This window comes from Nomascus leucogenys, chromosome 6, assembly GCF_006542625.1.
Source record: "Nomascus leucogenys isolate Asia chromosome 6, Asia_NLE_v1, whole genome shotgun sequence".
In the NCBI taxonomy this organism is placed as follows: domain Eukaryota; kingdom Metazoa; phylum Chordata; class Mammalia; order Primates; family Hylobatidae; genus Nomascus; species Nomascus leucogenys.
In genome coordinates, this window is record NC_044386.1 from 93,364,478 (window position 1) to 93,379,539 (window position 15,062).

At 52.5% G+C, this 15,062-nt stretch overlaps 2 protein-coding genes across 23 annotated transcripts in view; one reads left to right on the forward strand and one right to left on the reverse strand.

The window, feature by feature from the left end:
- Nucleotides 1-690: 690 nt before the first annotated feature.
- Nucleotides 691-9,853, reverse strand: STOML1 (stomatin like 1). Of its 8 annotated transcripts, none has more exons than XM_030814731.1 (8): nt 7,367-7,623; nt 6,089-6,219; nt 5,626-5,732; nt 4,381-4,530; nt 3,872-4,075; nt 2,801-2,996; nt 2,142-2,351; nt 692-1,613 (listed from the first exon to the last, which is right to left on the reverse strand). In XM_030814731.1, the coding sequence occupies exons 2-8, from the start codon at nt 6,093-6,095 to the stop codon at nt 1,420-1,422; spliced, it is 1,068 nt and encodes a 355-aa protein (XP_030670591.1). In that variant the 5' UTR covers nt 6,096-6,219; nt 7,367-7,623; the 3' UTR covers nt 692-1,419. The 8 variants fall into 8 exon arrangements, with proteins under 8 accessions (XP_030670594.1, XP_030670591.1, XP_030670590.1 ...); XM_030814730.1 differs by having other exon boundaries at nt 2,142-2,354; nt 7,367-7,573; XM_030814734.1 differs by lacking the exons at nt 6,089-6,219; nt 7,367-7,623 and adding an exon at nt 9,835-9,853 and having other exon boundaries at nt 691-1,613; nt 2,142-2,354.
- Nucleotides 9,854-9,975: 122 nt separating this feature from the next.
- PML (promyelocytic leukemia) overlaps nt 9,976-15,062 on the forward strand; it is a 51,976-nt gene continuing 46,889 nt past the window's right edge. For 12 of the 15 annotated variants that reach the window (XM_012507008.1, XM_030813763.1, XM_012507013.1 and 9 more), the window contains exons 1-2: nt 9,994-10,238; nt 13,292-13,764. In XM_012507008.1, the coding sequence (XP_012362462.1) occupies nt 10,110-10,238; nt 13,292-13,764 (602 nt within the window). In that variant the 5' untranslated portion in view covers nt 9,994-10,109. 15 annotated transcript variants of the gene reach the window in all.

A 15,062-nucleotide genomic window follows, 5' to 3' on the forward strand; every position in this document is an offset into this window, starting at 1 on the left:
GACAAGGCAGTGTCTGGCAAAGGCAGGGACAAACAGCAAACAAGACAGAGCCAGGCACCCAGGAAGGGCAGCGACCCCTGGGGGGAGAGGGAAGTTGCAGTGCCACAGGACAGGCTGGGGGCTGTTCTTAAGGGGAGGCTCTGATTTTTGTGGTTTTGTTTTTCCCAGAAGTCTCTCCAGGGAGTAAGATTCCTTTCTTAGGACTCAAGAAGTCAGAGGCCCCCTTCTCTGGGGCCCCTGGGGTTTGGGCGAGAGTACTGGAGCAGAAAGCAGGGCTGGGCTGGGCCTGGGGCCAGGCCTCGATGACTGTTTCCTTCCCGTCAGCCAGCAGAGAAGCAGTGGCAGAGTGTACCAGGAGGGGAAGCTGATGGTGGCCCCACCTCCTCTCTTGAATGGGATATGACCACCCTGCCTGCCCCTCAGTGTTTGCAGGACACTCTGGCACACTCATGCCTTCCTTTCCTGGTGAACCTGTATCCCACTACAAAGAGGAACAGAACTCCCCAGCCAGCCCCACCCCTGCTTCCAAGGGCTTTGAGACACTCAGGAGAAGGAGCTTCAAATATTGTCAGGGTCTGTCTGTGTCAGCCACCAGGATGTCAATCCCTGCCTGGGCTGGCAGCAGGGACCTTGTGGACCCTCCTAGCCCACCCCATGCCCCCAGGAGCCCCGCTTGGCTTCTTCTCTTTTATACATTGTAAACACCACATTTATTTGTCTGAGGCTTGCAAACCTCTGGTAAGAAGCACAGAACGCAGGGCTCTCCTTCATGCTGCCCTGGGCCCCAGCTCGCCAGGCATGCAGGACGGAGCTGGCAGATGAGTCAGACATCTTTGGGAGCAGCGCCAGGGAAGCAGCAGGCCCTGCTCCTTCCCATGCCCAATCCTGCTAGCACGGGCCTGGACTGCAGCCAGGAAGGCGGGCCAGCCAGGATCCCCACGTAACTTCGCCACAGGGACCTCTTCTTGGAGGCTGCCTTCCCTTCCCTCCCTATCCCTCTCCAATCCCCGCAGAGCTTAGAGCCTGGGCCACATGCTTGGTCCCTCACACAAGGACCAAACCAGCTGCTGTCAGGCTGTTTCTGTGGGTCCTGTCTCTCCAGTCAGGAAGCCAGCAGGGCAGGGCAGGGCAGGGCAGGCCTGGCTCTCCTCCTGGAATCACACTGTGCACCCAGCTCAGCCTGGGCACTCAGCTGGGGACCGGGATGGACAAAGGCTTGTCCAGAGAACCACTGTAGGGGAGATGTGCATGGCAGCCGGACTCAGCCTCCCCCAGCCTCCATCCATGGGCTCTTGGCTGGGCCTGAAACTTGTTAGGGCCTCAACTCTCCATGGTACAGATGAACACCTCCTCTTCCAAGAGGCCCCTCGGGCTTGGTGCCAGGCTCGGGACTGGGCTCTGGGAAGTCAGCTAAGGCTGCTACTTCAGGGCCCTGAGGACAGCCTCCAGCTTCATGGCCATAGCCAGGTCGCCCTTCACCTTCAGCCGTCCGCTCATGTAGGCCCCCAGGGGCCGCAGCTCTCTGCACAGCAGGGCCCGCAGGTCTGCCTCGGCCATCTCCACCACCACATCAGGGATGCCATCAGGCACCCCGTGTCCCACTCTTCCTCGTCCTGTGAGGCAAAAGAAAACCGAGTGTCAGTAGGGGAATGGAGGAATGTGAAGGAGAGCTATGGGGGTGGGAGGGGCTGGCATTTCCCATTGGGAGGAGAGTACTGGTTAAGAGTTCGGGTTCTAATACCCTGGGTTTGAGTCTTATTGGCTGTGTGAACTCTTGGAGACTCAGTTTCCAAATCTGTGATGATAATTCCTTTAGAAATGACAAGTCCTAAAGCATAGGCTCATGGTGAGAAGTGGGTGAGATAATGCACAAAAAGTACTTGGCACAGAGCCTGACAGGCAGCAGGTCTGTAACACAGTCAGGCCTCTTGGTATTGGAAGCCTGGCTGCATTGTCCTGCAGATGGCGGGGAGACCAGGGCATAGTTAATGCCTGGAAATGGTGTCTGAGCCCCTGCCTGCCATGGGTTCACCCCAAATTATTGGCAGGAGCAGGGGGCAGTCTACAAGAGCACCACTGGGGTAGGTAACAAGCAATCTAGCAAGCTGGATGGGAAGGAGAGGCAAGGAGGGCAACGGCACCTGTAGTGAGGTCCAGGAAGTAGGCGCTCTGGGTGCCGCTGGGCAGGACGACATTGAACTGGTAGCAGGCCCCGACTTGGCTGACCAGGGCCTCAGACAGGAAGGGCTGTAGAGCAGTCAGTAGCCCCTCCACCAGAGGCTGCTTCGGACTGGACCTGGCACCAACTTGAGGGGCAGGTGGCTCAACTTCACTCACCATCTCCACGGTGTCTGCTGGGGGTGGCCAACAGGGTTGGGGAAGGAGGCAGAGAGGAGGTCATCGTGTTGCCAAGGTCAGGACCACTCACTGTGGCCTCTGCAACTTTTGTGGCAGTTTCCTCTTACATCCCCTTCAGGCCTCTGTTCAACTTCCTCCACTACCAGAAAGGTGCCCCTGAGCTTTCAGCCTAAACTGCAAACGCAGTTTCTAGACTACTCTAGCCTCAGATATAAAACTCTTTCTAGCTGCCCTTCTGGTGATGTCGCCTCCTCCCACGGAGGCTGCCAATGGCCTCTACACACTCAGACACCTGGCCTCCTCTCACTGCCTTGGCTGTGGTCAGTGTGGGCTGAACATCTGTGCAGGGTGTGTACTGCACAGAGCTGCTGGGATGGCAAGCAAAGTCTGTGCTGGCACGAAGCTGGTAAACACCCCCACCCTCCTCCCCAGGGCTCCTCACCTGGCCCTGGGGACGGGGCACCTCCTGCCACTGAGTTCATGCTTCCTCCCAGGAAGTGCAGGGCCAGCTGCTGGAGGGTGCTGTCCAGGTTGGGCCCAGCTGGGCTGTCCTGGGGCAGCTGGAGCACAGCCTCCACCGCCAGCTCCACGCGGTCTACCTCCAGCCCCCAGGCCCTGGTCACATCGTTGATCTCCAGCTGGAGGACAGTGTGGGGAGAAACATAATTAATTCAACAAACCTTTCCTGAGCACCTTCTTTGGGCAGACTGTGTGGCCGTGCATGGACACGGAGGCATCACACCGCCCTTGAGACGCTCCTAGCCTGGGAACACAGGCACAGGGCAATGACCTCTCAGCTGTGGTAAGTGCCAAGACAGAAGCAAGGCCTGTGGTGAGCCCCCAGCAGAGGAGGGTGGTGCCAGCAGGAGGGAGTCCTCAGGTGGAGGAGGACCCTTCCAGGCAACAGGAACGGCATGTGCAAAACCCCAGACAAGAAAACCTGGCATCTTTGTGGAGCTGTGAGGAACCAGAGTTCCATTTAGCTGGACCCTCACATGTCGGCTGAGGACTGGAAACAGCTGAGGGGTCAGAGGTAGAGTGTTTCTGCTTACTTTGATTTATTCTGAGGCAACAAAGAGCCCCAGGTAGGAGTTTGAGCAGGGAGGTGACAGAGCAGCCTTGCTTTAAGGCAAGATCCTCCTGGCTGCTGTGGATGCTGGATTGTAGGGGGCTGAGGGGAGGGATGGAGACCAAGGAAGACATTGTTTCAAAATACAGCCAAGGAATGATGCAGCTCTGGTGAGGGTGGAGGGGAGCTGTGAAGCCACGATCCACTGAGGGAGGCATGCCTCTATCAACTCTACTGAGCCACAAGATCGTTACGTTCTACGCCCACCTGCCATTCCTCAACTCATGGCCCCACCCAGCCACTGGCTCTTCAAAAGTGGTTACACTATTGGGACATATGGTAAACTGAGGCCCAGAGTGGTCTGACTCTTTGCTCAAAGTGACCTGGCAGGTGGAGCCAGGCCGGTGCCACCCCCCAAGCTCCGTCTTGTGAGGGGCTGCCTACCAGAAGCTGGTCGCTGATCTTGAGCTTCTCCATCTGGATCTCCCGCAACGGCCTCTTGAGCAGGGCCTTGGTCATGGCGTTCTGGGCTGTCATGCGTGTGGCTGTGTTCAGGTCTTTCACAGTCATCACCGAGAGCACCGGGTCCCAGACGTGAAACTGGACATCGGCTCCCACGGACAGCACAGCCCCATCCTTAGAGGCCAGCTGTTGGGGGAGGCCATGAGAGAGAGACACTCGAGGGCCTGGGGGTGCAGGGAGGTCAGGCCCACTGGGGCCACCCAGCTTGACCCACCTGCTTGGCAGCTAGCCCCTCAAGGGCAAATGGTGTCACCAAGTATGTAGGGTTAGGTGTATGAAACAAGGATGTCCTCCTAGCCTCCATCGATTTTCTGGTCTCTTCTTCCCCCTTCCCCCCTCAGATGGTGACTCACAGGCCAAGGTCCTGGCACCACAGTACATTCTGGACAGGCCCCCAATTCCTCTGTCAAGGCAGCTGAGAAGCCCCTCACCTTGCAGGGAGGGACGTTGAAGGCTCGTGTCCTCAGATCCACCCTCTGAAAGGAGTCAATGAAGGGCAAGAGCAGAACCATGCCAGGTCCCTGGGGGGTGCGGATCCGGCCCAGGCGGAACACGATCATCCGCTCGTAGGTGGGCACAATCTGTCCACAATGGCAAGGGAAAGAGTTGAAAGTGGTCAGCCTAGGCTGGCCAATGCCGTCTGCCTAGGTCCCTTCCTCATTTCTCTCCTCCTCACCTGGGTCACAGTTAGGTATCCCTAGCTCTGTTTCCAGATGAGAAAACCAAGGCTGAGGGAGGCTAAGTGACTTGCTCAAAAACTGCACAGCCCTAAGTGAAATAGGGAAGATTTGAATGCAGTTCTGAATAACTCCAAAGGCCATGTGTCTTAACCACTGCACTGTATTGACTTGATCCTTAGAGAAACTTTTCATCTCTGTGGTCTGAAGCTAGACATGACTCATACCAGGAAACTGTCTGTCCTTGGATTAGTTAGGAGAAAAGGCTGGGCTGCCCTAACAGCACCCCCGGGGAAAGGGCTTCGTCAACTTTAGGTCCCTGGACCTCCTAGAGAAGTAGTGATGTCCAAATTGAGAAATGAAGGCCCAGAGAGGCAAAGAAACCTGCTCAAGGTCACACAGCATTTGTTTCTGTGGCAGTTTTAGAACTAGGATCTAAGGCCATTTAAGGACTCCCTTGCAGACCACACCAAACCCAGAGGTTTTCTAGAGAGGGACTGTTGCCTAGGGCTACACAAAGGGCAAGGCCTCTTTGGGCTTCCACCTTCCCCACAGCTTTCACATGCGATGCTGAACTATAGCTCCATGGTTCATCCTTTTCCCACTGTACCACCCCTTATGGAAAATGAGGCCTGAATTCTTATTATGCATTACCTGCTGGGCTAAGTTGGGTGTTTTCATTTCTAACTTATTCTAACCCAAAGAGAAGATAATTTGGCAAAGACATCTGTGTGCACCCTAAAGCCAGTATCCAGATCCCAGGACTTAGGAGTTTTGGACTTGTTTCTACCCCCTACTGGCTCCCAGTATGACTTTAGACAAGCCCAAGCCTTGGTTTCCTCCCCTGAACAATGTGAATGAATGGTTCTTGCCTAGCCCATTACGCAAAGGGGTAATAATATTTAGGGAAAGGGGACAGAGGATAGGCAAATTTATTCATCAATGCCAAAGCTCTCAGTGTGGCCCAACCACCCTGGGGGCTGACCCAGCCAACCTTACCTTCAGGGCAAACCAGCCGGAAATGGGGAAGGTGACCAACAGCAGCAAGAACCCCAGGAAACTGATGAGGCCATGACAGAGGCAGGAGGGCCAGCTCTGGGGTGCATCTGCAGGTGACAGCAGAGGTGGTCAACTGGACCTGCCATGACAGCTGCAAGTGGAGTGAACTTGGGCAAGTGTACCTTACGCCCACCTTCCCCTCGAGAGGTCCTTCCTTCTCAGGGCTCTCAATCTGGCTCCTTGCCTAATATCCCCGTATCTTTGGGCAGTTGCGAGTTAGGGTCTGTTCCCTCCTCCCGTACATCAACACTCATTTGTCCCAAGTCCAACAACCCTCACAAGGCCTTATTCTCTGCTAGGCAACAGCCATTCAATCTCAGAATCCAGTCCAGGTGATGATGCTCTCCTCACTGGACTGAGTAGGGGTCAATCCTCTCGTTCAATTTATATTGCCTACCCATACCTGGCATGGAGCCAGGAGCACCTGGGCCTCTGTAAACATGCACTGAATACTGCTGGCAGAACACATTCCTCCTATACCATCAGCCCCAGAAGTGTGCTTTCCAGGAGTCCTTATGAAGATGATGCCTTAGCCTACAGGGATAAAGCATAAATAGCTTATCAACAGGAGCCATAGATGAGGAATAAGATTATTATTTTCTATTCCTCGCCCTACTTTAATGCCTTAATGACCATTAAAAAATGCCTATTTCACGAGATCGCGCCACTGCACTCCAGCCTGGGGGACAGAGCGAGACCCCGTCTCAAAAAAATAACAAAAAACAAAAAACAAAAACAAAAAAATCCTGCCTATTTCAATTCAAGAAAATTGTTAGGGGTCGGGGTCAGGGGCAGGGCTAGAAAGATGAGGCTTATCCAAGCCAAATGTCCTGGCCCCTGGAGAATCAGGATCCCAGGATGGGAGCGAAGCCGAGACAGCTCCAGAATCTGGGATGAGGTTATTTTCCGCTTTCCTTCTCCCAACCCTGGACAGGAAGCAGTCAGGAGCCCTGCTCCATTCTTCCAGGAAGCCCTGCCCTCTGGGCTAAGCCCCAGAACACTGAGGCTCCACTTTGTGGCTCTGATCCACCAGGCCTCTCAAGAGAGTTCTGGATAGGGAGAGCTTTCAGGACAGGAAGGCCAGGGAGGGATCAAATCCAAGGTTAGGCGGTCAGGCTGAACAGCGTGGGATCTGGCCTGTAGGCCAAAGGAGCCACAGAAGACTTTGAGGGCAAGACAGAAGCAGGGCAGATCCAAAAGGCAGCTGAGGACCTGTCATTTTTTGGCCTGCATATCCAGGAGATGCCTAGTTCCTGGGCTTCTAGAGGTGCCCCCTAGGGTGAAAATTCTTCCATTTCCCTGCAGCAGGAGCCTTTAGGGTGCTGGTGGCCTCCTCTGCCTAGACCTCGGTTTCTTCTATGCGAAATAGAAACCTGAAACGTCTTCCCAGGCCTAAAGGGCTAATAAGAGCCGAGGACAAATGTGGTGAGGTGAGGTTTTGGAAGATAGGAGCAACGCTGGCTGGCTCTGGGGCCAAAGCCCCGTGACCCTAGGGAGGGCGGATCGGCGCTAGCACCAGGCGCCGGGTCCAGCCCCCTCTCCATATCGTATCCTTTTCTCAGTCCCCCCTCGTAGGGTGCGACGGCACTGGGCCGGCGGACTCCTCGGAGGCAGAGATTCGGGCCCAGGGGTTGCCGGCTGGTTCCCCGCCCCGGGTCCGCCGTGCCAGGCAGCCACTCACCGGCCCCCGTCCCCACGCCGCCCCGCTCCGGGGACAAGCAGCCCTTCTGCGAGCCCAGAAAGCCGAAGCTCGACTGCTGGAAGCGGTCAAAATCCCCCAGGGGCAGCGCCCGGTACCCAGACCTGCCAAGCATGGCTTTTGACATGAGACACGCCCCGCGTCTCCGCGCGGCGCCCTCGCTGGCCAGTGGGCCCTACGCGGCCCGCCCTCCTGGCTGCTGCTTCCGGCTTCACCCGCGCGGCCACCCGCGGCGGCGCGGGCGCAGGAAGAGGAGGCCGGCCGGGGCCCGCTTCCGCCGTCGCATGGCTCCCTCTGCGCTGGGAGGACCGAACTGCAGCCGTGGGCTAGTGGGTGTGATCGGTGTTCCTGGGAGCCTGCTGGGGTCATCGCCGCCTCCCCTCTTCTCCTATTCAGCTTTAGAAAAGCCGGAGGGGAAGCTGGGCATGGTGACTTACGCCTATAATCCATCAGTTTGGGAGACTCAGGCAGGAGGATCGCTTGAGGCCAGGAATTCAGGACCAGCCTGAGCAACATAGTGAGAGCCCATCTCTACAAACAATTTTTAAAAATTAGCCTGGCGTGGGATGCCTGCCTGTGGTCCCAGCCACTTGGGAGGCTGAGACGGGAGGATCTCTTGAGTACAGGAGTTTGAGGCTGCAGTGAGCTATGATCGTGCCACTGCACTGCAGCCGGAGCGAGAGAGCAAGATCTCATCAGGGTTTACAGGAAGTCAATCTTCTCCAGGATCAAGGACATGGGATCTGGCCTTCTCAGCACTCCTTCTCTCACACTGGAGGCAAGACATGCCATATCTGGACTTTGAGTTTCTCTGGGACATAGTCTGCAAATTATTCCTCTTTGTGAACCCACAGCCCAGCAAGCAGGGACTGGCATAGGGCAGGTCTCAGTACTTATTTGTTAAGTAATGGCCTAGCCAGGTCACCGTGATCAAGGTGGAGTAGGAAGGCCTGAACTTTGGCACAAAAAGAAAGAATTTTCACATGCAGACCTCGGGAAGAATGACAGTGTAAGGAAGAAGGGGATAGCACAGAGCTATATGAGGGCAGGGGACCCAGAGCACCATGGAGGTGAGGCCCTCAGTTCTGCAGGTCCAGAAACAGCATGCCCCTTGATCCAGGTACCTGGAATGAACTTGCCTCTCCAGGGCTTGAGAAAACCTGAATGCAACTTGTGAATTTACTTTGAGAAGTGTTAACTTCCAACAGGACTTTGGGGTAGTCTGGGAGCAGGCTATCTTCCAAAGCAAGCAAAGAAATGAATAGTTTCCGCAGTTCTGCCTCCTCAGCCAATCGCCTCTGGCCTCCGAAGCCCCCTCCTGCCATAGCCCACTTCCAGGTCCCTTGTGCAGATGGCTGCCCACCATATTTGGCTTTCATGGACTGATTCTTTAAAGGCCTGGGAGTACTGACCAGGCTGGAGGGAAGGTCAGGCTCCTGAGGCCTCTTACAGTCCCTAGGAATTTGGGTATCTGCCCAACCCCTGCCCTCCACCCCGCAGACTGTAAGGTTTACAAAAGCCAGGCCCTATCATCATCCTTTCTAGTCTGTTTCTAAGTTGGAACAGAGTACAGAATGGGTACACAGGAGCCAACACAGTGGTTGCGATGGTTTAAGTTTGAAGCCGGGGCACTGACCCAGTGAGGTCACCTGGAGCTGTGCCCCTTTCCCCTTACCAGCTGGGAGTCTGGCATACTTTTCCATTGGTGAAGACCTAGCTGGCTCTCCCCTCACCCTCTTCATACCCGCTCTCCAGCTCTCCCCCTCCCTCCTGCCCCCACCACCTCAGATCCACCAGCCTTTCCAGCTGTCACTCAAGGTATCATCCTGCCCCCTCACCTCCAGTCACTGGCTTCCCAGGATCTCTGACTCAAGTCCCTCCTCTGCATCCCACAGCCACTGTCCTAGACCAGGGCACCTGCCCCTGGGTTGTCAGAGTGACTGTCCCATCATGCACAGCTGATCGTGTTGTTCCCTGGTTCCAAATCCTTCACGAACTTCCCATCACTCACAGAACTGGTCCAATCTCCTTAGCTAGGATCTTGTCCCAGCACACTCCTTGGGCATCATTTCTCATGAATTCCCTCTTAAATCTGAAAATGGCCAAAATTAGTTCCCAAACAGGCTTTCGTGTTTCAAACTTCCATGCCTTTTGCAAGAGCTATCTTTTCTGTTTCAAGTGTCCCCTGTACCCCACCACCTACAACCCTAAATCCCTGGTGAATTTCCACTGCTTTTTCAGGTCCCAGCTGAGGGCTCTCCTTTCCAGAATGTCTCCGTTTGCAGGCTTGCTCTTCCATTACATCTAGGGCTCTTAGAAAGCAGGGGCTGCGTGTGGCTCATTTTTGTACGCCCAGCTCCCGGCAGGAGGTGGCACGAAGCAGTGCCAGTGTGAACTGATAAATGGATCAAAGCCGGGAGCAGGGCTGCCCCCCTGCAGCTCTGCCCTACCTTTCCGGCTTTACCGTAAGTCAGCGGTAGGTCTGCAGCTCCCCGCCTCGACCTCCTCCCCGCTCTGGGCGTGTCTTTAAAACCCACAGTCGGCCTCTCTGCCCCTAGAACCGCCCCCAGCTTCTGTCTCACTTCCTCTCCAGAGGCGGGCCCTGAGCCGGCACCTCCCCTTTCGGACAGCTCAAGGGGCTCAGCCAACTGGCTCACGCCTCCCCTTCAGCTTATCTTCACGCCCTCCAAGATCTAAACCGAGAATCGAAACTAAGCTGGGGTCCATGGAGCCTGCACCCGCCCGATCTCCGAGGCCCCAGCAGGACCCCGCCCGGCCCCACGCGCCCACCATGCCTCCCCCCGAGACCCCCTCTGAAGGCCGCCAGCCCAGCCCCAGCCCCAGCCCTACAGAGGTACTATTGGGTTAGGGGATGATGGGGTTAGGCTTTGTTGGTTTGCTGTGGTGGGGAGAGGGGGGAAGAGAGGGTCTAACGGAGGATTTGGTCAAGTACCCTAGAGAGTGACACTAAGCGGGAAGACCAGACCCCAGGGTCCTGACCCTCTCAGCTGGGGCAGGGAAGGGAGGGTAGGATAGAGTAGAAAAGAGGACACGGAGGAGCTGGGGCGGCCTCGCTGGGCTGCGGTTTCTCCACTGAGTAGTTGGGCAAGGTGAGAAGGGTCAGTGGCCTCCGGGCCTGGGCCCTTCCTCCCACCCTCGAGCCCTGCCTTAACCCTGCCTCAGATGCAGGACTTCAGATTAGGGAGGATGGAGGTAGTACCCCTGTTGCGCTGGCCTGGAGCCAGGGGCATGTCCCAGGCACGGCAAAACTAAAACCAACTTCCCAGATCCGAGGTGAGAAACTGTGGCTCAGACTGAAGTGGTATCTTTGCCAAGGCCTCCCAGCTCATGTGGTTTCTGCTTAAGGAAGCCTCCCCAAAGAACCCTTCTCTTGCCACACCTTTCCTGCCCACCTCCCACCTCCACCCCCAAAGGAACTACTTGGGTTTCTTGCTCTGCTGCCTTTCAGGTCCTTTTGCTCCCCTTCATGAAAGTACAGAGGACACCGTATTACAGTAACTTTTATAAGCATTATTACAACTAAGAATAACATTACTTAACAATACTAGGTAACATTTATGAGCACTTCAAATGTGCCAGGTACTGTATTAAGCACTTTGTGTTTTTTTGTTGTTGTTTGTTTGTTTTGCTTGTTTGTTTGTTTGTTTATCTGTTTGTTTTTGAGATGGAGTCTCACACTGTCGCCCAGGCTGGAGTGCAATGGTGCGATCTCGGCTCACTGCAACCTCCTCCTTCCGGGTTCACGCCATTCTCCTGCCTCACCCTCCTGAGTAGCTGGGATTACAGGCCACGCCACCATACCTGGCTAATTTTTATATTTTTAGTAGAGATGAGGTTTCACTATGTTGACCAGATTGGTCTCTAACTCCTGACCTCGTGATCCGCCCACCTCGACCTCCCAAAGTGCTGGGATTACAGGCATGAGCCACCATGCCTGGCCTGTTTTTGTATTTTAAGAATTGTGGTAAAATATACCTAACGGATAAGTTCCTATGTTAACCATTTCTAAGTGTACCATTCAGTAGCATTAAGTAGATTCACAGTATTGTGTAACCATCACCACCATCTATTTCCAGAACTTTTTCATTACTCCAGAAACTCTGTACTCTTTAAACCATAGGGGAGGGAAAGATGGCTTCCCTCCACCCTTCTAGTTTCCTTGGCTGGGCTATGAATTAAATAGCCTATGAATTAAATAGTCATAAAATAGCTTAACAGTGGAAAACCCATATTTAATTACATATTTATACTCAAGAGTCCCACAAAGTATGAGACTCAAAGAAAGGTCAGATGATTGAAGCCTGTATAACATCCTGAGCTACAGAAAAGAGCTTGGAGTTTCTGGGTGATGGTGATAACACAAGTTATGGGAGGGTGAGGAGAGGAGCTGTTTGGTGAATAGAGGTTGTCTTGCTATGTAGAAAAAGTTCTTAGATAAGAAAAGTTGTCTAGAGCAGCCCTCTTTTAATATAGATCATTTTACTAATGTAGATTCTCTTTTAAGATATAAATGCCTTTCTTTTTTACAAAAGGAGAGCTTTTCAGAGCTATTCCTGTATCAGCAGTTTCTCAGAATAACCAGCTTAAAATATGCCAACGAAGTATATTTCAAGAGCCTCTTGCAGTCATACTTTGAAGTGGTGTGTCCTAAGCCCCAGTAATGCAATAGCTCCGCATTTTCTCCTTCCCCTAGCCCTTGATAACTTCTAATCTACCTTCTGTCCCTATGAACTTACTTATTCTAGATATTTCATATAAGTGGAATTCTTACCAGTAGAGGGTCTTGACTGCAAATTGTTCAGGTTCTTGGCATTTTGAACAAAGAATTGGACAAAATGCACAGCAAAGCAAGGAAAGAATGAAGCAATGAAAACAGAGATTTATTGAAAATGAAAGTACACCCCACAGGGTGGGAGTGGCTGGAGCAGGGCTTAAGGACCCCAGTTACAGAATCTTCTGGGTTCCAAATACCCCCTAGAGGTTTCCCATTGGCCACTTGGTGTTCACCCCATTGGTGGCAGAAAGCAACCAATCAGAGGTACTTTCAATTTTCCATTTGCCCCGCAGGAAATGGGGTGGTTTGCAAAGAGAGTAGCCTCTTGTCATTTTGTTACTTAGGCATGGAGAGTTGCAGTTTTCCTTTCGATTTAGTTCTAGGAAGTCAGAGGGAATTGGCCTTAGGTTCTCTGCCTCTAGACCCTATTCTCCTGCCTCAGAATCACAGTATTTGACCTTTTGTGTCTGGCATATTTCACTTAGCATAATGTCATTGAGGTCCATCTATGTTGTAGCATGTATCAGAATTTCATTTCTTTCTAATGCTGAGTAATATTCCATTATATGTGTAGACCACATTTTGTTCATCTATTCATCTGTTGATGGATACTTGGATTGTTTCTACATTTTGTCTATTGTGAATAGTGTTGCTGTGGACATTGTTGTACAAGTGTCTGTTTGGGCCTTGTTTTTAGATCTTTTGGTTATATATCTAAGAGTGGAATTGCTGGGTCATACTGTTGTTCCATGCTTACCTCTTTGATGAACCCCCAAACTGCATTAAGCACTTTATATGAGGTTGGTACTTAGTGTATCTACCTTCCAAACTGAGTTCCTTGAAGGCAGAATGTATCCTACACCTCTTATATCTCAGGGCCTAGTACTGTGTGTGATGAGAAGTAGATGCTCAATAAATGGTGCAGTGAGAGCTGGAGGGCCTGAATAAATGGGAGTATTGGGGTGCTGATAAGCCAGGGTTTTGCATCATCCAATGACTGGCTGGAATGGAATATGAGGTCCTACTCCAGGCTCCAGCTGTAAGGGTGGTTGGCCGGTAGGTGGGGGCTCTTGGGACTTCTCCAGGCCTCACCTGCCTCTCTGGTCCCCCAGCAAGCCCCCCCTTCGGAGGAGGAGTTCCAGTTTCTGCGCTGCCAGCAATGCCAGGCCGAAGCCAAGTGCCCGAAGCTGCTGCCTTGTCTGCACACGCTGTGCTCAGGATGCCTGGAGGCGTCGGGCATGCAGTGCCCCATCTGCCAGGCGCCCTGGCCCCTAGGTGCAGACACACCTGCCCTGGATAACGTCTTTTTCGAGAGTCTGCAGCGGCGCCTGTCGGTGTATCGGCAGATTGTGGACGCGCAGGCTGTGTGCACCCGCTGCAAAGAGTCTGCGGACTTCTGGTGCTTTGAGTGCGAGCAGCTCCTCTGCGCCAAGTGCTTCGAGGCACACCAGTGGTTCCTCAAGCACGAGGCCCGGCCCCTAGCAGAGCTGCGCAACCAGTCGGTGCGTGAGTTCCTGGACGGCACCCGCAAGACCAACAACATCTTCTGCTCCAACCCCAACCACCGCACCCCTACGCTGACCAGGTGAGTAGGCCGGCACAGGGTGGGGTGGTGCATCCAAGAACCAGGTAGAGGGCGAGAGGAGCAAAGATCCAGAGTCACACAGCTGAGGACGAGGAGCTTCTGGGGCCTTGCAACTCTAAATGTGGTCTGCAGATACGCAGCGTCCGTGGTGATGACCACAATTTATGCTGCCAGTCCCCACGCAGGTGGATAGTAAGTTTCCAATTTCCTCCTGTAATAAATAATGCTGCAGAATCATCTTTGCATCTTTATCCAGTAACTTCTTTAGGATAAATTTTTAGAAGTGCCACTGCTGGGTGTAGGGGGACGGAAATTCTACATTTGATACATGTTACCAAACTGCCCTTTAGAATTTAGTGGAATTTTCCGAGAGCACTGACACGGAATCTCAGTAAGGCTGGATTCTAGGATCAGAGACAGGTAGTTAGTTTCTGTCTGAAAAGTTGAAACCATTAACACCAGGCAGCGCTATCTGAGAATGTCTGTATGGGGGAAAAAAAATCACATCCAGTTGTAATTATTTTTATTAAACAGATTTTAATTCAGTTTTTTAATAGGTAATACATTCGTACAGTTCACGAACAAAATTTGTAAAGTGGAGAGAAAGAGTGCAATCTTCTGTCCATCCCCAACTAATTCCCACCACTTCTCCCTCTTCCCATCCACAGGTAGCCATTGTTACTAGTTTTGAATGTTTCTTCTGAGAGTTTCTTTATGAATATATATGCAGGTAGGAGCAGTCTTATCAGGTCCTATTTTCCCTCTTTTAGCCAAAAAGGTAGTATAACTATGTGAACTTTTGACCATCAGAAATAGATTGTTTATAGAAGGTGCTTCTTGGTTCTTAGGGATCCACTTGCAAAATGAAAGCATTTTTCGCTGGTTTTTGACAACTCAGAACTATATATGGCTAAACCACATACCTGCTAAACTACATATCTGCTAAACTGAGTGTGATTTGTTTCCTGCTTTAGGATAAACTTCCCACACTATCAGAATAAGCTTCCCCCTCCGACTCCTCAACAGCTGGTATCACCACGTTTCTTAGCTTGTTGTAAAGGTTGAGTGGCTTTCCACTTGTTTATTGGCCATTGTGTTTCTTCATTTGTGAATGGCCTGTTTAGGTCCTTTGCCTGTTGTTGTTGTTGTTTCCTTTTAGGAATTAAGGGACTAATTAAAGAATTCAGGAACAAATTCCTCGAAGGAGAAAAATTTATGCGTTTCTTTTGCTCTTACAATTTATGCAGTTTTAAAATTTACATATTTATTGGATTTTTGATTGAAACTGCAATAAATTA

Excerpts from the sequence above, each read along its gene's own strand:
- STOML1 (XM_030814729.1), bottom strand. The coding sequence starts at position 7,511 with ATGTCAAAAGCCATGCTTGGCAGGTCTGGGTACCGGGCGCTGCCCCTG. Across the intron at positions 4,076-4,380 it reads TCAACGTCCCTCCCTGCAAG|CTGGCCTCTAAGGATGGGGC; the intron begins GTGAGGGGCTTC and ends CTCCCCCAACAG. Across the intron at positions 1,614-2,141 it reads CTTCCTGGACCTCACTACAG|GACGAGGAAGAGTGGGACAC; the intron begins GTGCCGTTGCCC and ends TTTGCCTCACAG.